The following is a 23,273-nucleotide window of genomic DNA, read 5'->3' as shown; positions in this document are numbered from 1 at the left end:
ATACATAAAGAGATATAATGTGTAAACATAAAGAGATATAATGTGTATATACATAAAGAGATATAATGTGTATATACATAAAGAGATATAATGTGTAAACATAAAGAGATATAATGTGTATATACATAAAGAGATATAATGTGTAAACATAAAGAGATATAATGTGTATATACATAAAAAGATATAATGTGTATATACATAAATATATAATGTGCATATACATAAAGAGATATAATGTGTATATACATAAAGAGATATAATGTGTATATACATAAAGAGATATAATGTGTATAAACATAAAGAGATATAATGTGTATATACATAAAGAGATATAATGTGTATATACATAAAGAGATATAATGTGTATATACATAAAGAGATATAATGTGTATATACATAAAGAGATATAATGTGTATATACATAAAGAGATATAATGTGTATAACCATAAAGAGATATAATGTGTATAACCATAAAGAGATATAATGTGTATAACCATAAAGAGATATAATGTGTATAACCATAAAGAGCTATAATGCGTATATACATAAAGAGATATAATGCGTATATACATAAAGAGATATAATGTGTATATGCATAAAGAGATATAATGTGTATATACATAAAGAGATATAATGTGTATATACATAAAGAGATATAATGTGTATATACATAAAGAGATATGTGTATATACATAAAGAGATATAATGTGTATATACATAAAGAGATATAATGTGTATAAACATAAAGAGATATAATGTGTATATACATAAAGATATAATGTGTATATACATAAAGAGATATAATGTGTATATACATAGAGAGATATAATGTGTATATACATAAAGAGATATAATTTGTATATACATAAAGAGATATAATGTGTATATACATAAAGAGATATAATGTGTATAAACATAAAGAGATATAATGTGTATATACATAAAGAGATATAATATGTATATACATAAAGAGATATAATGGGGTCGATCCGATAAAAATCGTCGCCCGCAAAAGCCGGCGACGCCAATATTTGCGCTGGTTTGGTATCCTATATACGCCGTAACCTAGAAGTTACGCCCGTATATTTCTGCCGTCGCCCGTAGTTTTTTGGGCTATAGGCAGGTATACCAAACCAGCGCAGTTTGGTATCCAATATGCAGCGTAAGGACTTACGTGGCGAAAATGGAGAAATCTTACTCCATTTTCACCTCGCCACAAAAAGCAGCCGTAAGAAGCCTTACGCTGACTATTGGAGCCCCGTAACTCCCTAAACTAACTAGAAAATAAACCTAACACCTAACGCATGCGCAATGTCTATCTGCCTGTCACCCGCAATCTGCTAAATAAAACCTAACACATAACGCATGCGCAATGTCTATCTACCTGTCAACCGCGATCCCCCCCCCCGAAATCCCTAATAAAGTTATTAACCCCTAAACCGCCGCTCCCGGACCCCGCCGCCATCTACATAAACTAACCCCCTACTGTGAGCCCCTAAAACCGCCGCCATCTACCTTATCTATCGCCTAATGTGAACCCCTTACACCGCTGTCATCTACCTTATCTATCCCCTAATCTGACCCCTTACACCGCCGCCACCTATATAAAAAATATTAACCCCTAATCTAATCCCCCTATACCGCCGCCAGCTATATTAATAATATTAACCCCTAATCTAATTAACCCCTAAGCCAATCGGATTGAACTTGAATCTGATTGGCTGATTCAATCAGCCAATCAGATTTTTCTAACTTAATTCCGATTGGCTGATAGAATCCTATCAGCCAATCGAAATTCGGCGGACGCCATCTTGAATGACGTCATTTAAAGGTACCTCATTCGTCGTTCAGTCGTCGGCCGGGATGGATGCTCCGCGGCGGCGGAGCGAAGAAAGAAGATTGAAGATGCCGCCGGAAGGAAGAAGACTTTGCTGCCGCTTGGAGGAAGACGTCGCCGGAGGAAGAATTCTTCTTTGCCGCTTGGAGCAAGACATCGCCCGGATCGGATGAGGAGTTCAGCCCGGTGTGGTGAAGACAAGGTAGGGAGATCTTCAGGGGGGTAGTGTTAGGCTTTTTTAAGGGGGGTTTGGGTGGGTTTAGAATAGGGGTATGTGGGTGGTGGGTTGTAATGGGGGGGTATTGTATATGTTTTTAAATGCAAAAGATCTGAATTCTTTGGGGCATGCCCCACAAAAGGCCCTTTTAAGGGCTGGTAAGGTAAAGAGCTTTGAATTTTTTTTAATTTAGAATAGGGCAGGGAATTTTTTTTATTTTGGGGGGCTTTATTATTTTATTAGGGGGCTTAGAATAGGTGTAATTAGCTTAAAAATCTTGTAATCTTTTTTTTATTTTTTGTAATTTAGTGTTTTGTTTTTTTTGTAATTTAGTTTAGTTAATTTAATTGTATTTTTAGATAGATATTTGTAGTTTATTTAATTTATTGATAGTGTAGGTGTATTTGTAACTTAGGTTAGGATTTATTTTACAGGTAATTGGGTAATTATTTTAACTAGGTAGATATTAAATAGTTAATAACTATTTAATAGCTATTATACCTAGTTAAAATAATTAACAATTTATCTGTAAAATAAATATTAACCCTAACATAGCTACAATGTAATTATTAATTATATTGTAGCTATCTTAGGGTTTATTTTATAGGTAAGTATTTAGATTTAAATAGGAATATTTTAGTTTATAAATGAATTAGATTAATTTAATATAAATTTAGTTAGGGGTGTTAGGGTTAGATAGAGTTAATATAGTTAATATAAATACTATAGTAACTATATTAACCCTAATATAATTAGGGTTAATATAGTTAATATATATAATGTAATACCTATATTAACTATAATATACTTAGGGTTAATATAGATAATATAGCTGGCGGCGGGGTAGGTAGATTAAATTAGGGGTTAATCATTTTAATAGAGATGGCGGCGGTGTTAGGGGCTCACTTTAGGGGGTTATAGATTTAATATAGCTGGCGGCGGGGTACGGGAGCGGCGGTTTAGGGGTTAATAACTTTTTTTTATTGTTAGGCTAGTGAGGGGGGATAGCGGATAGAGGGTTAGACGTGTCGGGCTATGTTTAGGAGGCGTGTTAGACAGTGCGGGTGATTTAGACTTTAGTCAGGTTTTATAGGCGCCGGCAGTTTCTAACGTGGCGCAAGTCACTGGCGACTCCAAAAATCTGTACTTACGCAGATTTCTGGACATCGCTGGTTTGTGAGACTTGCGCCACTTTAGCAACTGACGGCGCCGCATATTGGATGGCTCGAGTTGCGAGCTGAAACTGCGGGCGACGCGGGTTCCCTCGCTTGCACCGCAAACTGCGATCTATATCGGATCGCGCCCATAATGTGTATATACATAAAGAGATATCATGTGTATATACATAGAGATATAATGTGTATATACATAAAGAGATATAATGTGTATATACATAAAGAGATATAATGTGTATATACATACAGAGATATAATGTGTATATACATAAAGATATAATGTGTATATACATAAAGAGATATAATGTGTATAAACATAAAGAGATATAATGTGTATATACATAAAGAGATATAATGTGTATATACATAAAGAGATATAATGTTTATATACATAAAGATATAATGTGTATATACATAAAGAGATATAATTTGTATATACATAAAGAGATATATTGTGTATATACATAAAGAGATATAATGTGTATATACATAGAGATATAATGTGTATATACATACAGAGATATAATGTGTATATACATAAAGAGATATAATGTGTATATACATAAAGAGATATAATGTGTATATACATAAAGAGATATAATGTGTATATACATACAGAGATATAATGTGTATATACATAAAGATATATAATGTGTATATACATAAAGAGATATAATGTGTATATACATAAAGATATATAATGTGTATATACATAAAGATATATAATGTGTATATACATAAAGATATATAATGTGTATATACATAAAGATATATAATGTGTATATACATAAAGATATATAATGTGTATATACATACAGAGATATAATGTGTATATACATAAAGAGATATAATGTGTATAAACATAAAGAGATATATTGTGTATATACATAAAGAGATATAATGTGTATAAACATAAAGAGATATATTGTGTATATACATAAAGAGATATAATGTGTATATACATACAGAGATATAATGTGTATATACATAGAGATATAATGTGTATATACATAGAGATATAATGTGTATATATACAAAGAGATATAATGTGTATATACATAAAGAGATATAATGTGTATATACATAGAGATATAATGTGTATATACATAAAGAGATATAATGTGTATATACATAGAGATATAATGTGTATATACATACAGAGATATAATGTGTATATACATAAAGAGATATAATGTGTATAAACATAAAGAGATATAATGTGTATATACATAAAGAGATATAATGTGTATATACATAAAGAGATATAATGTGTATATACATGAAGAGATATAATGTGTATATACATAAAGAGATATAATGTGTATATACATAAAGAGATATAATGTGTATATACATAAAGAGATATAATGTGTATATACATAAAGAGATATAATGTGTATATACATAAAGAGATATAATGTGTATATACATAAAGATATATAATGTGTATATATAAAGAGATATAATGTGTATATACATAAAGAGATATAATGTGTATAAACATAAAGAGATATAATGTGTATATACATAAAGAGATATAATGTGTATATACATAAAGATATATAATGTGTATATATAAAGAGATATAATGTGTATATACATAAAGAGATATAATGTGTATATACATAAAGATATATAATGTGTATATATAAAGATATATAATGTGTATATACATACAGAGATATAATGTGTATATACATAAAGAGATATAATGTGTATATACATAAAGAGATATAATGTGTATATACATAAAGAGATATAATGTGTATATACATAAAGAGATATAATGTGTATATACATAAAGAGATATAATGTGTATATACATAAAGAGATATAATGTGTATATACATAAAGAGATATAATGTGTATATATAAAGAGATATAATGTGTATATACATAAAGAGATATAATGTGTATAAACATAAAGAGATATAATGTGTATATACATAAAGAGATATAATGTGTATATACATAAAGAGATATAATGTGTATATACATAAAGATATATAATGTGTATATATAAAGAGATATAATGTGTATATACATAAAGAGATATAATGTGTATATACATAAAGATATATAATGTGTATATATAAAGATATATAATGTGTATATACATACAGAGATATAATGTGTATATACATAAAGAGATATAATGTGTATATACATAAAGAGATATAATGTGTATATACATAAAGAGATATAATGTGTATATACATAAAGAGATATAATGTGTATATACATAAAGAGATATAATGTGTATATACATAAAGAGATATAATGTTAATACAATATCATTTGTTTCTTATATACAAATAGCTGCTGTTTTTCTCTTTTGCTTTCACTCTCATAGCTTTTGCAAACTTCTCAACTATTTTCTGCCCGGTATCTACTGACCTATCTCTTGTAATTTTTTTTATTGGCTAGAGGCTTATGTACTATCCTATGACCACAGAACAGCTCCACCCTCTATATATATATAGTGCAGGGGATGCCCTGTATTTCATTCTGACTTGTTCCTGCAGCTTCAGAGCACGGAGACTTTGTTGCTTATTGTATGGTTTAATTATCTGCAGAAGGATGCGTCCCCTCCTTGTACTGCTCATTCTGGGGGTGTCTGGTGCTTACTGTGGTGAGTACATGGGGAGAGGGTCACTGTGCTATGTTATGTATAGAGTGTAAGCTCTGCAGATCAGGGCCTCTCCTGCCTTATGGTGTCAGTCACTGCTTATTGTCACTGTGAGATCTATATTATCCCTGTATGATAAGTCTGTGTGAGTATGTGAGGAGAGGGTCACTGTGCTATGTTATGTATAGAGTGTAAGCTCTGCAGGCCAGGGCCTCTCCTGCCTTATGGTGCCAGTCACTGCTTATTGTCACTGTGAGATCTATATTATCCCTGTATGATAAGTCTGTGTGAGTATGTGAGGTGAGGGTCACTGTGCTATGTTATGTATAGAGTGTAAGCTCTGCAGGTCAGGGCCTCTCCTGCCTTATGGTGTCAGTCACTTGCTGCTTATTGTCACTGTGAGATCTATATTATCCCTGTATGATAAGTCTGTGTGAGTATGTGGGGAGAGGGTCACTGTGCTATGTTATGTATAGAGTGTAAGCTCTGCAGGTCAGAGCCTCTCCTGCCTTATGGTGTCAGTCACTGCTTATTGTCACTGTGAGATATATATTATCCCTGTATGATAAGTCTGTGTGAGTATGTGAGGAGAGGGTCACTGTGCTGTGTTATGTATGTATAGAGTGTAAGCTCTGCAGGTCAGGGCCTCTCCTGCCTTATGGTGTCAGTCACTGCTTATTGTCACTGTGAGATCTATATTATCCCTGTATGATAAGTCTGTGTGAGTATGTGAGGAGAGGGTCACTGTGCTATGTTATATATGTATAGAGTGTAAGCTCTGCAGGCCAGGACCTCTCCTGCCTTTGCCTTATGGTGTCAGTCACTACTTATTGTCACTGCAAGATCTATATTATCCCTGTATGATAAGTCTGTGTATGTGAGGAGAAGGTCACTGTGCTATGTTATGTATAGAGTGTAAGCTCTGCAGGTCAGGGCCTCTCCTGCCTTATGGTGTCAGTCACTGCTTATTGTCACTGTGAGATCTATATTATCCCTGTATGATAAGTCTGTGTGAGTATGTGAGGAGAGGGTCACTGTGCTATGTTATGTATAGAGTGTAAGCTCTGCAGGTCAGGGACTCTCCTGCCTTATGGTGTCAGTCACTGCTTATTGTCACTGTGAGATCTATATTATCCCTGTATGATAAGTCTGTGTGAGTATGTGAGGAGAGGGTCACTGTGCTATGTTATGTATAGAGTGTAAGCTCTGCAGGTCAGGGCCTCTCCTGCCTTATGGTGTCAGTCACTGCTTATTGTCACTGTGAGATCTATATTATCTCTGTATGATAAGTCTGTGTGAGTATGTGAGGAGAGGGTCACTGTGCTATGTTATGTATAGAGTGTAAGCTCTGCAGGTCAGGGTCTCTCCTGCCTTATGGTGTCAGTCACTGCTTATTGTCACTGTGAGATCTATATTATCCCTGTATGATAAGTCTGTGTGAGTATGTGAGGAGAGGGTTACTGTGCTATGTTATGTATGTATAGAGTGTAAGCTCTGCAGGTCAGGGCCTCTCCTGCCTTATGGTGTCAGTCACTGCTTATTGTCACTGTGAGATCTATATTATCCCTGTATGATAAGTCTGTGTGAGTAAGTGAGGAGAGGGTCACTGTGCTATGTTATGTATAGAGTGTAAGCTCTGCAGGTCAGGGCCTCTCCTGCCTTATGGTGTCAGTCACTTGCTGCTTATTGTCACTGTGAGATCTATATTATCCCTGTATGATAAGTCTGTGTGAGTATGTGAGGAGAGGGTCACTGTGCTATGTTATGTATAGAGTGTAAGCTCTGCAGGTCAGGGCCTCTCCTGCCTTATGGTGTCAGTCACTGCTTATTGTCACTGTGAGATCTATATTATCCCTGTATGATAAGTCTGTGTGAGTATGTGAGGAGAGGGTCACTGTGCTATGTTATGTATAGAGTGTAAGCTCTGCAGGTCAGGGTCTCTCCTGCCTTATGGTGTCAGTCACTGCTTATTGTCACTGTGAGATCTATATTATCCCTGTATGATAAGTCTGTGTGAGTATGTGAGGAGAGGGTCACTGTGCTATGTTATGTATGTATAGAGTGTAAGCTCTGCAGGTTAGGACCTCTCCTGCCTTATGGTGTCAGTCACTTGCTGAGTATTCTGTTTTTGAGCTCAGTACAATATTTAGTAATTCTGGGTACTGTTTGCTATAGGAGTATCTGATTATGTTGCCGTAAAGAGACAATCTAATGAAAACCTTTACATCCTCTAATACTTACAGGCTACTATTGCCGATGTTAATATTTTTTCTGCTGGCCAATAGTGATTACAGTGACTGCAAGTTAACACCATTTTGCAATTTTTTTAGTTTTATACTCACTAATTGACACAGATCAAGCCAAAGACAGCTGAAAAATGATAAATTGCACTCAGTTTACATTATGACGTTTAGTTTGTCGTACGAGGTCGTTAATGGACATACGTTTTCAGGTTCCTTAATTCTACCTAAATGCGTTAAATGCCTTTTTATGATTAGTTTTACAAATGTAAATCACTTTTTATTATGTAAAGCACAAATGTAATAAAATCATATGAATATTTAACCGCTTCATCCAAATTCAACGTTTATATACGTCGTGCGGTACAGGAAGCTCCTGCAGTCTCGGCTGTTAAGTTACAGCCAAGAGCTGGATCTCCTGAGCCCCAGGCATTTGCCGAATATGGAACTGGAGCACGATCGATGCTCCGGTTCCATATGAAGGCAAATGCCTGATTGTTACAGACAGTGACAATGTGTGTCACCGTCTGTAACGATCATTGCGGGTGGGTGGCCCAGCTTGGGAAGGGGGTGGGAATGGGAGGTACAAGGAGGGGCCCTACACTACAGAAAATTGTGAGGGACAGAGAGGAAGGGATCATTAGAGATCAGGCCTAAGCGGACAAATAAATATATAGGAGGAGGGGTGAGGGCGACCCCTACACTATGGCACAGTGGGTATGAATAGAAAGGGGCATACACAATCTAAATAGATATAGGGGGAGTTGATCACTCCTTGGGAAAAAAAAATATAAATTATGGGCTTAACAAACCCAGGAGTCTGGGAACCACTGGCTCCTAGAATTTTACCCCTTGCTCCTAACTTTTTGGTTTATTCTCCATATACTGTATCTATATACAAATCCAACTGTCTGGCTCCTAAAAAAACATAATTTATGTAAGAACTTACCTGATAAATTCATTTCTTTCATATTAGCAAGAGTCCATGAGCTAGTGACGTGTGGGATATACATTCCTACCAGGAGGGGCAAAGTTTCCCAAACCTCAAAATGCCTATAAATACACCCCTCACCACACCCACAATTCAGTTTAACGAATAGCCAAGAAGTGGGGTGATAAAAAAGTGCGAAAGCATATAAAATAAGGAATTGGAATAATTGTGCTTTATACAAAATCATAACCACCACAAAAAAAGGGCGGGCCTCATGGACTCTTGCTAATATGAAAGAAATGAATTTATCAGGTAAGTTCTTACATAAATTATGTTTTCTTTCATGTAATTAGCAAGAGTCCATGAGCTAGTGACGTATGGGATAATGATTACCCAAGATGTGGATCTTTCCACACAAGAGTCACTAGAGAGGGAGGGATAAAATAAAGACAGCCAATTCCTGCTGAAAATAATCCACACCCAAAATAAAGTTTAATGAAAAACATAAGCAGAAGATTCAAACCGAAACCGCTGCCTGAAGTACTTTTCTACCAAAAACTGCTTCAGACGAAGAAAATACATCAAAATGGTAGAATTTAGTAAAAGTATGCAAAGAGGACCAAGTTGCTGCTTTGCAAATCTGATCAACCGAAGCTTCATTCCTAAACGCCCAGGAAGTAGAAACTGACCTAGTAGAATGAGCTGTAATCCTCTGAGGCGGAGTTTTACCCGACTCAACATAGGCAAGATGAATTAAAGATTTCAACCAAGATGCCAGAGAAATGGCAGAAGCTTTCTGGCCTTTTCTAGAACCGGAAAAGATAACAAATAGACTAGAAGTCTTTCGGAAAGATTTAGTAGCTTCAACATAATATTTCAAAGCTCTAACAACATCCAAAGAATGCAACGATTTCTCCTTAGAATTCTTAGGATTAGGACATAATGAAGGAACCACAATTTCTCTACTAATGTTGTTGGAATTCACAACTTTAGGTAAAAATTCAAAAGAAGTTCGCAACACCGCCTTATCCTGATGAAAAATCAGAAAAGGAGACTCACAAGAAAGAGCAGATAATTCAGAAACTCTTCTGGCAGAAGAGATGGCCAAAAGGAACAAAAAACTTTCCAAGAAAGTAATTTAATGTCCAATGAATGCATAGGTTCAAACGGAGGAGCTTGAAGAGCCCCCAGAACCAAATTCAAACTCCAAGGAGGAGAAATTGACTTAATGACAGGTTTTATACGAACCAAAGCTTGTACAAAACAATGAATATCAGGAAGAATAGCAATCTTCCTGTGAAAAAGAACAGAAAGAGCAGAGATTTGTCCTTTCAAGGAACTTGCGGACAAACCCTTATCTAAACCATCCTGAAGAAACTGTAAAATTCTCGGTATTCTAAAAGAATGCCAAGAAAAATGATGAGAAAGACACCAAGAAATATAAGTCTTCCAGACTCTATAATATATCTCTCTAGATACAGATTTACGAGCCTGTAACATAGTATTAATCACAGAGTCAGAGAAACCTCTTTGACTAAGAATCAAGCGTTCAATCTCCATACCTTTAAATTTAAGGATTTGAGATCCTGATGGAAAAAAGGACCTTGAGACAGAAGGTCTGGTCTTAACGGAAGAGTCCACGGTTGGCAAGAGGCCATCTGGACAAGATCCGCATACCAAAACCTGTGAGGCCATGCCGGAGCTACCAGCAGAACAAACGAGCATTCCTTCAGAATCTTGGAGATTACTCTTGGGAGAAGAACTAGAGGCGGAAAGATATAGGCAGGATGATACTTCCAAGGAAGTGATAATGCATCCACTGCCTCCGCCTGAGGATCCCGGGATCTGGACAGATACCTGGGAAGTTTCTTGTTTAGATGAGACGCCATCAGATTTATTTCTGGAAGTTCCCACATTTGAACAATCTGAAGAAATACCTCTGGGTGAAGAGACCATTCGCCCGGATGCAACGTTTGGCGACTGAGATAATCCGCTTCCCAATTGTCTATACCTGGGATATGAACCGCAGAGATTAGACAGGAGCTGGATTCCGCCCAAACCAAAATTCGAGATACTTCTTTCATAGCCAGAGGACTGTGAGTCCCTCCTTGATGATTGATGTATGCCACAGTTGTGACATTGTCTGTCTGAAAACAAATGAACGATTCTCTCTTCAGAAGAGGCCAAAACTGAAGAGCTCTGAAAATTGCACGGAGTTCCAAAATATTGATCGGTAATCTCACCTCCTGAGATTCCCAAACTCCTTGTGCCGTCAGAGATCCCCACACAGCTCCCCAACCTGTGAGACTTGCATCTGTTGAAATTACAGTCCAGGTCGGAAGCACAAAAGAAGCCCCCTGAATTAAACGATGGTGATCTGTCCACCACGTTAGAGAGTGTCGAACAATCGGTTTTAAAGATATTAATTGAGATATCTTTGTGTAATCCTTGCACCATTGATTCAGCATACAGAGCTGAAGAGGTCGCATGTGAAAACGAGCAAAGGGGATCGCGTCCGATGCAGCAGTCATAAGACCTAGAATTTCCATGCATAAGGCTACCGAAGGGAATGATTGTGACTGAAGGTTTCGACAAGCTGCAATCAATTTTAGACGTCTCTTGTCTGTTAAAGACAGAGTCATGGACACTGAATCTATCTGGAAACCCAGAAAGGTTACCCTTGTCTGAGGAATCAAAGAACTTTTTGGTAAATTGATCCTCCAACCATGATCTTGAAGAAACAACACAAGTCGATTCGTATGAAATTCTGCTAAATGTAAAGACTGAGCAAGTACCAAGATATCGTCCAAATAAGGAAATACCACAATACCCTGTTCTCTGATTACAGACAGAAGGGCACCGAGAACCTTTGTAAAAATTCTTGGAGCTGTAGCTAGGCCAAACGGCAGAGCCACAAACTGGTAATGCTTGTCAAGAAAAGAGAATCTCAGGAACTGATAATGATCTGGATGAATCGGAATATGCAGATATGCATCCTGTAAATCTATTGTGGACATATAATTCCCTTGCTGAACAAAAGGCAAGATAGTCCTTACAGTTACCATCTTGAACGTTGGTATCCTTACATAACGATTCAATATTTTTAGATCCAGAACTGGTCTGAAGGAATTCTCCTTCTTTGGTACAATGAAGAGATTTGAATAAAACCCCATCCCCTGTTCCGGAACTGGAACTGGCATAATTACTCCAGCCAACTCTAGATCTGAAACACAATTCAGAAATGCTTGAGCTTTTACTGGATTTACTGGGACACGGGAAAGAAAAAATCTCTTTGCAGGAGGTCTCATCTTGAAACCAATTCTGTACCCTTCTGAAACAATGTTCTGAATCCAAAGATTGTGAACAGAATTGATCCAAATTTCTTTGAAAAAACGTAACCTGCCCCCTACCAGCTGAGCTGGAATGAGGGCCGCACCTTCATGTGGACTTAGAAGCAGGCTTTGCCTTTCTAGCAGGCTTGGATTTATTCCAGACTGGAGATGGTTTCCAAACTGAAACTGCTCCTGAGGATGAAGGATCAGGCTTTTGTTCTTTGTTGAAACGAAAGGAACGAAAACGATTATTAGCCCTGTTTTTACCTTTAGATTTTTTATCCTGTGGTAAAAAAGTTCCTTTCCCACCAGTAACAGTTGAGATAATAGAATCCAACTGAGAACCAAATAATTTGTTACCCTGGAAAGAAATGGAAAGTAGAGTTGATTTAGAAGCCATATCAGCATTCCAAGTCTTAAGCCATAAAGCTCTTCTAGCTAAAATAGCTAGAGACATAAACCTGACATCAACTCTGATAATATCAAAAATGGCATCACAAATAAAATTATTAGCATGCTGAAGAAGAATAATAATATCATGAGAATCATGATTTGTTACTTGTTGCGCTAAAGTTTCCAACCAAAAAGTTGAAGCTGCAGCAACATCAGCCAATGATATAGCAGGTCTAAGAAGATTACCTGAACACAGATAAGCTTTTCTTAGAAAGGATTCAATTTTCCTATCTAAAGGATCTTTAAACGAAGTACCATCTGACGTAGGAATAGTAGTACGTTTAGCAAGGGTAGAAATAGCCCCATCAACTTTAGGGATTTTGTCCCAAAATTCTAACCTGTCAGACGGTACAGGATATAATTGCTTAAAACGTTTAGAAGGAGTAAATGAATTACCCAATTTATCCCATTCTTTGGAAATTACTGCAGAAATAGCATTAGGAACAGGAAAAACTTCTGGAATAACCACAGGAGATTTAAATACCTTATCTAAACGTTTAGAATTAGTATCAAGAGGACCAGAATCCTCTATTTCTAAAGCAATTAGTACTTCTTTAAGTAAAGAACGAATAAATTCCATTTTAAATAAATATGAAGATTTATCAGCATCAATCTCTGAGACAGAATCCTCTGAACCAGAAGAATCATCAGAATCAGAATGATGATGTTCATTTAAAAATTCATCTGTAGGGAGAGAAGTTTTAAAAGATTTTTTACGTTTACTAGAAGGAGAAATAACAGACATAGCCTTCTTGATGGATTCAGAAACAAAATCTCTTATGTTATCAGGAACATTCTGCACCTTAGATGTTGAAGGAACTGCAACAGACAATGGTACTGTACTAAAGGAAATATTATCTGCATTAACAAGTTTGTCATGACAATTAATACAAACAACAGCCGGAGGAATAGCTACCAAAAGTTTACAGCAGATACACTTAGCTTTGGTAGATCCAGCACTAGACAGCGATTTTCCTGTAGTATCTTCTGACTCAGATGCAACGTGAGACATCTTGCAATATGTAAGAGAAAAAACAACATATAAAGCAAAATTGATCAAATTCCTTAAATGACAGTTTCAGGAATGGGAAAAAATGCCAAAGAACAAGCTTCTAGCAACCAGAAGCAATGAAAAAATGAGACTAAAATAATGTGGAGACAAAAGCGACGCCCATATTTTTTAGCGCCAAATCAGACGCCCACATTATTTGGCGCCTAAATGCTTTTTGGCGCCAAAAATGACGCCACATCCGGAACGCCGACATTTTTGGCGCAAAATAACGTCAAAAAATGACGCAACTTCCGGCGACACGTATGACGCCGGAAACGGAAAAGAATTTTTGCGCCAAAAAAGTCCGCGCCAAGAATGACGCAATAAAATGAAGCATTTTCAGCCCCCGCGAGCCTAACAGCCCACAGGGAAAAAAGAATCAAATTGAAGGTAAGAAAAAATGATTAATTCAAATGCATTATCCCAAATATGAAACTGACTGTCTGAAAAATAAGGAAAGTTGAACATTCTGAGTCAAGGCAAATAAATGTTTGAATACATATATTTAGAACTTTATAAACAAAGTGCCCAACTATAGCTTAGAGTGTCACAGAAAATAAGATTTACTTACCCCAGGACACTCATCTACATGTTTGTAGAAAACCAAACCAGTACTGAAACGAGAATCAGCAGAGGTAATGGTATATATAAGAGTATATCGTCGATCTGAAAAGGGAGGTAAGAGATGAATCTCTACGACCGATAACAGAGAACCTATGAAATAGACCCCGTAGAAGGAGATCACTGCATTCAAATAGGCAATACTCTCCTCACATCCCTCTGACATTCACTGCACGCTGAGAGGAAAACCGGGCTCCAACTTGCTGCGGAGCGCATATCAACGTAGAATCTAGCACAAACTTACTTCACCACCTCCATCGGAGGCAAAGTTTGTAAAACTGAATTGTGGGTGTGGTGAGGGGTGTATTTATAGGCATTTTGAGGTTTGGGAAACTTTGCCCCTCCTGGTAGGAATGTATATCCCATACGTCACTAGCTCATGGACTCTTGCTAATTACATGAAAGAAATATGTCTTGCTCCTTAATATTCTTACTGGCTCCTAATTTTTAAACAGATTTGTCAAGCACTTATTATTGTTTTATATTTTTGGGCAGGGGGCGTGTATAGAAACATAATGAACCAGTAATAGTGGTTCCTTGTCATGTGATCACTGCAATAACCCAACAGCTTTTTTTCAAAGCTACTTTATTATTTGTGGCATCACTAAACCAATAGCTTTTTTCCAAAGCTATTTTATTTTTTCTGATATATATGGTATGCTCAGTGTGTGTATATATAAATGTACAAGGGGATAACAGCGCTCACAAGTCCTTATATAAACAGAGCGATGTGAAATTGATATGTCTGTTACACGATATCAACAGTGTCTGAGTGTAAAAGACCAAAGTTCCGTAAGTATGTAGAATATCATAAAAAAATCCATCTAGTGATCTTTAGATACAGTGAATCCTCTTACCAGTATTTACCTCAATCATATGAGGTAAGTTGCCGCACTAGAAGGGGTGCTCAGTTCCTTAATATTGGTAGGTTCGGAATGCCAATGTATGCTTCTAGAATCTCATCCACCTCTTGGAGTATATAGAGATTTTTCTTCCAATGATTTCCTCCCAGAATATGTATGGGGATATGCCAGCCACCTCTTGGAGTATGAAGTCTTGGTATGCACTTTCTCACCGGCAGATGTACACAAGAAATCATATATAGTGTAATACTGTTTTATTATATGATCAGAGGTAAATACAAGCAATCATTAAACTCACATGTAATGTCCTCAAACACTGAGGTATGATTAAAAGCATAAAAATCACTTTCCTTATTGTAATACAATGGGTGGTATAAATGATATTCCCAATTGCCTAATAAGGTGGATCCGAGTAGGCAGAAGTCCGGTACAAATACCAATACACAGTTACCAAAGCAGGGCAATAAATAACACACAAAATATACCTAAATCAAGCAATAAAATACCCTGCTCAAATAGCAAGTTGTAACGGTTATCCACTGAAAGCTCTTTTTACGCCAAAAAAACATATAGATTTCATAGGCAAATAAAAAAACATATAGATTTCATAGGCAAATAAAAAAACATATAGATTTCATAGGTAAATAAAAAAACATATAGATTTCATAGGTAAATAAAAAAACATACAGATTTCATAGGTAAATAAAAAAACATATAGATTTCATAGGTAAATAAAAAAACAGATTTCATAGGCAAATAAAAAAACATATAGATTTCATAGGCAAATAAAAAAACATATAGATTTCATAGGTAAATAAAAAAACATATAGATTTCATAGGTAAATAAAAAAACATACAGATTTCATAGGTAAATAAAAAAACATACAGATTTCATAGGTAAATAAAAAAACATAGATTTCATAGGTAAATAAAAAAACATACAGATTTCATAGGTAAATAAAAAAACATATAGATTTCATAGGTAAATAAAAAAACATAGATTTCATAGGCAAATAAAAAAACATATAGATTTCATAGGCAAATAAAAAAACATATAGATTTCATAGGTAAATAAAAAAACAGATTTCATAGGCAAATAAAAAAACATATAGATTTCATAGGCAAATAAAAAAACATATAGATTTCATAGGCAAATAAAAAAACATATAGATTTCATAGGTAAATAAAAAAACATAGATTTCATAGGTAAATAAAAAAACATATAGATTTCATAGGTAAATAAAAAAACATATAGATTTCATAGGTAAATAAAAAAAACAGATTTCATAGGTAAATAAAAAAACATATAGATTTCATAGGTAAATAAAAAACATATAGATTTCATAGGCAAATAAAAAAACATATAGATTTCATAGGTAAATAAAAAAACATATAGATTTCATAGGTAAATAAAAAAACATATAGATTTCATAGGTAAATAAAAAAACATATAGATTTCATAGGTAAATAAAAAAACATATAGATTTCATAGGTAAATAAAAAAACATATAGATTTCATAGGTAAATAAAAAACATATAGATTTCATAGGCAAATAAAAAAACATATAGATTTCATAGGTAAATAAAAAAACATATAGATTTCATAGGTAAATAAAAAAACATATAGATTTCATAGGTAAATAAAAAAACATATAGATTTCATAGGTAAATAAAAAAACATATAGATTTCATAGGTAAATAAAAAAACATATAGATTTCATAGGTAAATAAAAAACATATAGATTTCATAGGCAAATAAAAAAACATATAGATTTCATAGGTAAATAAAAAAACATATAGATTTCATAGGTAAATAAAAAAACATATAGATTTCATAGGCAAATAAAAAAACATATAGATTTCATAGGTAAATAAAAAAACATAGATTTCATAGGCAAATAAAAAAACATATAGATTTCATAGGTAAATAAAAAAACATATAGATTTCATAGGCAAATAAAAAAACATATAGATTTCATAGGTAAATAAAAAAACATAGATTTCATAGGCAAATAAAAAAACATACAGATTTCATAGGTAAATAAAAAAACATATAGATTTCATAGGTAAATAAAAAAACATATAGATTTCATAGGTAAATAAAAAAACATAGATTTCATAGGTAAATAAAAAAACATATAGATTTCATAGGTAAATAAAAAAACATATAGATTTCATAGGTAAATAAAAAAACATATAGATTTCATAGGTAAATAAAAAAACATATAGATTTCATAGGTAAATAAAAAAACATATAGATTTCATAGGTAAATAAAAAACAAAAACGAGGCTTTATTTCTATTTAAATGGAGAGAGAGTAAAAATGTTCTCATACTTTGAGCAAGTTTTTCTTTAAAATTCCCGGTAGTGAAAGGGTTAAGAATGATGTAGACTCTAATATTTTACACGTAAAACATATCTATAAATTTGAATATAAAATATTTTAAATTCTAAAATATTAATACTAATTCAAAATATGTAAATAAATTATATTGTTTAAAACCACAAATAAACATATAAAATGAGACATTAAACAGTTTGTAGTATAAAATGTACAACTTGTTTAAAAAATAAATAAAAAATGTGTGTGTATATGTATATATATATATATATATATCTCTATCTCACACTTGCCATAAATACTGATGGCTGGTTGCATGAAAATTACATAATTTAATACTGTCAATTATGCCGGAGTAAACAAGAGATTAACCCTTTCACCAAAATCCACTTTCAGAACTGAGGTGCACAGCTGCAATTATCTGCCTTCTATGACCCTTTGCCCAAACATTTCTAAAAATCCCCTTTCAGAGCTGTGATACCAAATGGGCCCTGGACCTGTTGTCACAACGTGTCTAAAATCCCCTTTCAGAACTGTGATTCACATCTACAATTAGCAGCCTTCTAATTACCAAAACCCATGACAAGCCCAGGCATGACTGCTATTTCTGAAAAAAGGGACGGTAAAAATGACTTTCAAATAATGTCAAATAATGTCAGTGAGAACTACAATGTATGTGAAAAGAATCTTTATTTATTTTTTTTCTAAATGATTGCATTTGGCATTTATCTGACTGCCAGCTGTTAGCATAACATATACCAAAATAGGCCTAGATCAATACCTTCGGTTGTCTGTTCTTAAAATATATACAGTTTATTTGGGCAGTTATGCAAAGGCAAATAAACCATTAACCCTTTGCCTGAATATATCTAAAAATCCCCTTTTCAGAGTTGTGATTCACAGCTGCAATTAGCAGCCTTTTAATTATTAAAACAAATGACAAACCCATACATGTCTGCTAATTCTGAACAACAGGGGATCCTAGAGAAGTTTCTAGAAGTTTAAAATGATTATATTTTGAATATATCTGACTGCCAAATGCTTTCATGAAATATGCCAAAATGGGCCTAGATCAATACCTTGGGTTGTCTACCTTTACAAATATATATAGTTTTGGAAGTCAATTTTGAGAATTTGGGCAGTTCTGCTGTACCAAAGGAGAGTAACCCATTGCATCATTTTATAATGTGGTATGCATAGCTGCAGATAAAAACCTTACATTTTTTAAAAACAATGCAAAAAAAAATTAAATGTGTGATATTTAGAAAGCTACAGGTTTTTGGGGCCTGTGATAATTAGTATTTTATATACTTTTATTACTTTTTTGTGAGTAAATTTACAATTTCATAATTCTGTAAATAAATAGCAAGTTGTAACAGTTATCCACTGAAAGCTCTTGACCTTTTATGTCGTCAAATCTCCGGCCCCTTAACCAACACACATTAATACCAACCTTCAACATAAAACCCCACATAAATAACAGACAACAGACTTGGCGATGGTGCAAAAAATTGGCTGCAGCCCTTTTATTAATAAATAACTTAGTAAAACTTTTAATAACTTAATAAATAACAGTGCAAACAATTGTAAACATATTACACTTCAAAAACCACAGCGGTGCTAGTCCCCCGTTAAGTTTCTTAATTTAACGATGGCCGTAACTCCTTGTTTACTGGACCCAACCGTGCAAAATGGTTGGGCCCGTCACGATCCTCCACATCCAGGTTTCCTAAGGAACCCCTTGCCCTTAGAAAACCCCCCACCTTGCATTCCCCAATGGGAATACAAAATTCCACCAAAAAAACCAACCATTGGCCATAATTGTTATGCAATATAAGGGCTAGCACCCCCGCCACCGACTGGCCTGACACCTCAGCCCAGTCCCGCCAACCCACCAACCGCACATAGGGCCTCCTTAAAATTGAGGATAAAAAGCTGCAGCCCGAAATCATTTAAATGCACCCCATCAGGCATATAGAATTCACCATCACCAACCTCCGCCAAGTCTGAGTGATGAACGACCGAACCCCCAAGCCTCCTCACAAACGCACCCATAATCTTATTTACTTTCCGCCTGCTCTTATCCAGGCGCACCGGATCCCAAGCCGACCTCCACACCATCCTTGGCAGGATATCCGACCACACAATGGTCAAAGATGGGAACAAGCTCTTTAATCTACCAATGTCCCTCTTCATTATCCTCAACAAATCTCTCTGCGGCAAAAAACCAAGGTCATTCCCCCCAGCATGGATTATCAACACATTTGGAGGCTGAAAACGCCTGCAATAATCCAACACCAGAGGCAGCACTCCGACCCATCTTAGCCCCCACACACCGAACCATTTCACTTCACCACGAGATTTGGCAATGCCCAACTGCAAACCATCCACTTTCGCCGCAGCTGCCCTCCGGGCCCAATAAATGAAAGAGTGGCCGACCAACCACAAACGCTCCACACCTAAAATATAGAAATTCAATGAACCACAAGAAAATTAACTTCAAATACCCAAATCAGGGCGCACATAATGCCGAAAACGACCCGAACCCCACCTGCCAATTCCCTTAATTGCCGCCTCGGAAAGCCCCCTCATGGATGCTTCCGTCGCGGCCCCAATTCGGAAAGAATGGGTTCCAAAATCCGCCGGATTGACTCCCAACCGGCCCAACGCTTTTTTAAGCACCGCCTTGAATTGAAACTGTGACATAGGACTCCCGTCCTGATGAATTAATAATGAACCGCCGAGGCCCGGCCGGACCCCCAAGTAATTCTGAACACAACGCCAAGGACAAACCAAGTCACCACTGGGAAAAAGGACAATCGTCCTACCTCTTCCAAACTGGTCTGTCTTACTTCTTCTCAAAAAGATTTCAACCCTAGAATCAAATAAATATACATCCGAAAAACCCAAACCACCCATCAACTTCAGATTTTTGCTAACCAATTCCGAGACTCTAAAAGCCCCAAAAAAGGCCAGAACATAAGCCGCCCTAAACAGACAAGTTTCATAAACCGAACGGCACACGACTTCCACGACCTCATACAACCGTTGCAACAACGAAAAAGTAATTGGCCTCCTGCCATCCGGGGACGGGCCAACCAACCCCTTTTTTAAACCCTTCAAAACCTGTCGAACACAAAAAAACATAATTTATGTAAGAACTTACTTGATAAATTCATTTCTTTCATATTAGCAAGAGTCCATGAGCTAGTGACGTATGGGATATACATTCCTACCAGGAGGGGCAAAGTTTCCCAAACCTTAAAATGCCTATAAATACACCCCTCACCACACCCACAATTCAGTTTAACGAATAGCCAAGAAGTGGGGTGATAAAAAAAGTGCGAAAGCATATAAAATAAGGAATTGGAATAATTGTGCTTTATACAAAAAAATCATAACCACCACAAAAAAGGGTGGGCCTCATGGACTCTTGCTAATATGAAAGAAATGAATTTATCAGGTAAGTTCTTACATAAATTATGTTTTCTTTCATGTAATTAGCAAGAGTCCATGAGCTAGTGACGTATGGGATAATGACTACCCAAGATGTGGATCTTTCCACACAAGAGTCACTAGAGAGGGAGGGATAAAATAAAGACAGCCAATTCCTGCTGAAAATAATCCACACCCAAAATAAAGTTTAATAAAAAACATAAGCAGAAGATTCAGACTGAAACTGCTGCCTGAAATACTTTTCTACCAAAAACTGCTTCAGAAGAAGAAAATACATCAAAATGGTAGAATTTAGTAAAAATATGCAAAGAGGACCAAGTTGCAACTTTGCAAATGTGATCAACCGAAGCTTCATTCCTAAACGCCCAGGAAGTAGAAACTGACCTGGTAGAATGAGCTGTAATCCTCTGAGGCGGAGTTTTACCCGACTCAACATAGGCAAGATGAATTAAAGATTTCAACCAAGATGCCAAAGAAATGGCAGAAGCTTTCTGGCCTTTTCTAGAACCGGAAAAGAGAAAAAATAGACTAGAAGTCTTTCGGAAAGACTTAGTAGCTTCAACATAATATTTCAAAGCTCTAACAACATCCAAAGAATGCAATGATTTCTCCTTAGAATTCTTAGGTTTAGGACATAATGAAGGAACCACAATTTCTCTACTAATGTTGTTGGAATTCACAACTTTAGGTAAAAATTCAAAAGAAGTTCGCAACACCACCTCATCCTGATGAAAAATCAGAAAAGGAGACTCACAAGAAAGAGCAGATAAATCAGAAACTCTTCTGGCAGAAGAGATGGCCAAAAGGAACAAAACTTTCCAAGAAAGTAATTTAATGACCAATGAATGCATAGGTTCAAAGGGAGGAGCTTGAAGAGCTCCCAGAACCAAATTCAAACTCCAAGGAGGAGAAATTGACTTAATGACAGGTTTTATACGAACCAAAGCTTGTATAAAACAATAAATATCAGGAAGAATAGCAATCTTTCTGTGAAAAAGAACAGAAAGAGCAGAGATTTGTCCTTTCAAGGAACTTGCAGACAAACCCTTATCTAAATCATCCTGAAGAAACTGTAAAATTCTCGGTATTCTAAAAGAATGCCAAGAAAAAAGATGAGAAAGACACCAAAAAATATAAGTCTTCCAGACTCTATAATATATCTCTCTAGATACAGATTTACGAGCCTGTAACATAGTATAAATCATATAAAGAGTCAGAGAAACCTCTTTGACCAAGAATCAAGCGTTCAATCTCCATACCTTAAAATTTAAGGATTTGTGATCCTGATGGAAAAAAGGACCTTGCGACAGAAGGTCTGGTCTTAACGGAAGAGTCCACGGCTGGCAAGAGGCCATCCGGACAAGATCCGCATACCAAACCTGTAAGGCCATGCCGGAGCTACCAGCAGAACAAACGAGCATTCCTTCAGAATCTTGGAGATTACTCTTGGAAGAAGAACTAGAGGCGGAAAGATATAGACAGGATGATACTTCCAAGGAAGTGATAATGCATCCACTGCCTCCGCCTAAGGATCCCGGGATCTGGACAGATATCTGGGAAGTTTCTTAATTAGATGAGACGCCATCAGATCTATTTCTGGAAGTTCCCACATTTGAACAACCTGAAGAAAAACCTCTGGGTGAAGAAACCATTCGCCCGGATGCAACGTTTGGCGACTTAGATAAACCGCTTCCCAATTGTCTACACCTGGGATATGAACCGCAGAGATTAGACAGGAGCTGGAATCCGCCCAAACCAAAAAAATTTGAGATACTTCTTTCATAGCCAGAGGACTGTGAGTCGCTCCTTGATGATGTATGCCACAGTTGTGACATTGTCTGTCTGAAAACAAATGAACAATTCTCTCTACAGAAGAGGCCAAAACTGAAGAGCTCTGAAAATTGCACGGAGTTCCAAAATATTTATCGGTAATCTCACCTCCTGAGATTCCCAAACTCCTTGTGCCGACAGAGATCCCCACACAGCTCCCCAACCTGTGAGACTTGTATCTGTTGAAATTACAGTCCAGGTCGGAAGCACAAAAGAAGCCCCCTGAATTAAACGATGGTGATCTGTCCACCACGTTAGAGAGTGTCGAACAATCGGTTTTAAAGATATAAATTGAA

General features: G+C 35.8%; 1 protein-coding gene across 1 annotated transcript in view; it reads left to right on the top strand.

Moving 5' to 3' along the window:
* Positions 1 to 5,741: 5,741 nt before the first annotated feature.
* The window catches only part of LOC128667037 (H-2 class I histocompatibility antigen, Q9 alpha chain), a gene marked incomplete in the record, with an annotated part of 303,896 nt that continues 286,364 nt past the window's right edge, over positions 5,742 to 23,273 (top strand). The window contains 1 exon segment of the mRNA XM_053721901.1: positions 5,742 to 5,862. Coding sequence (XP_053577876.1) covers positions 5,811 to 5,862 — 52 coding nt within the window.

This window comes from Bombina bombina, chromosome 7, assembly GCF_027579735.1.
Source record: "Bombina bombina isolate aBomBom1 chromosome 7, aBomBom1.pri, whole genome shotgun sequence".
Taxonomy (NCBI): Eukaryota; Metazoa; Chordata; class Amphibia; order Anura; family Bombinatoridae; genus Bombina; species Bombina bombina.
Note: the sequence above shows the minus strand (reverse complement) of the source record. Positions and strands in the feature narration are given on the sequence as shown.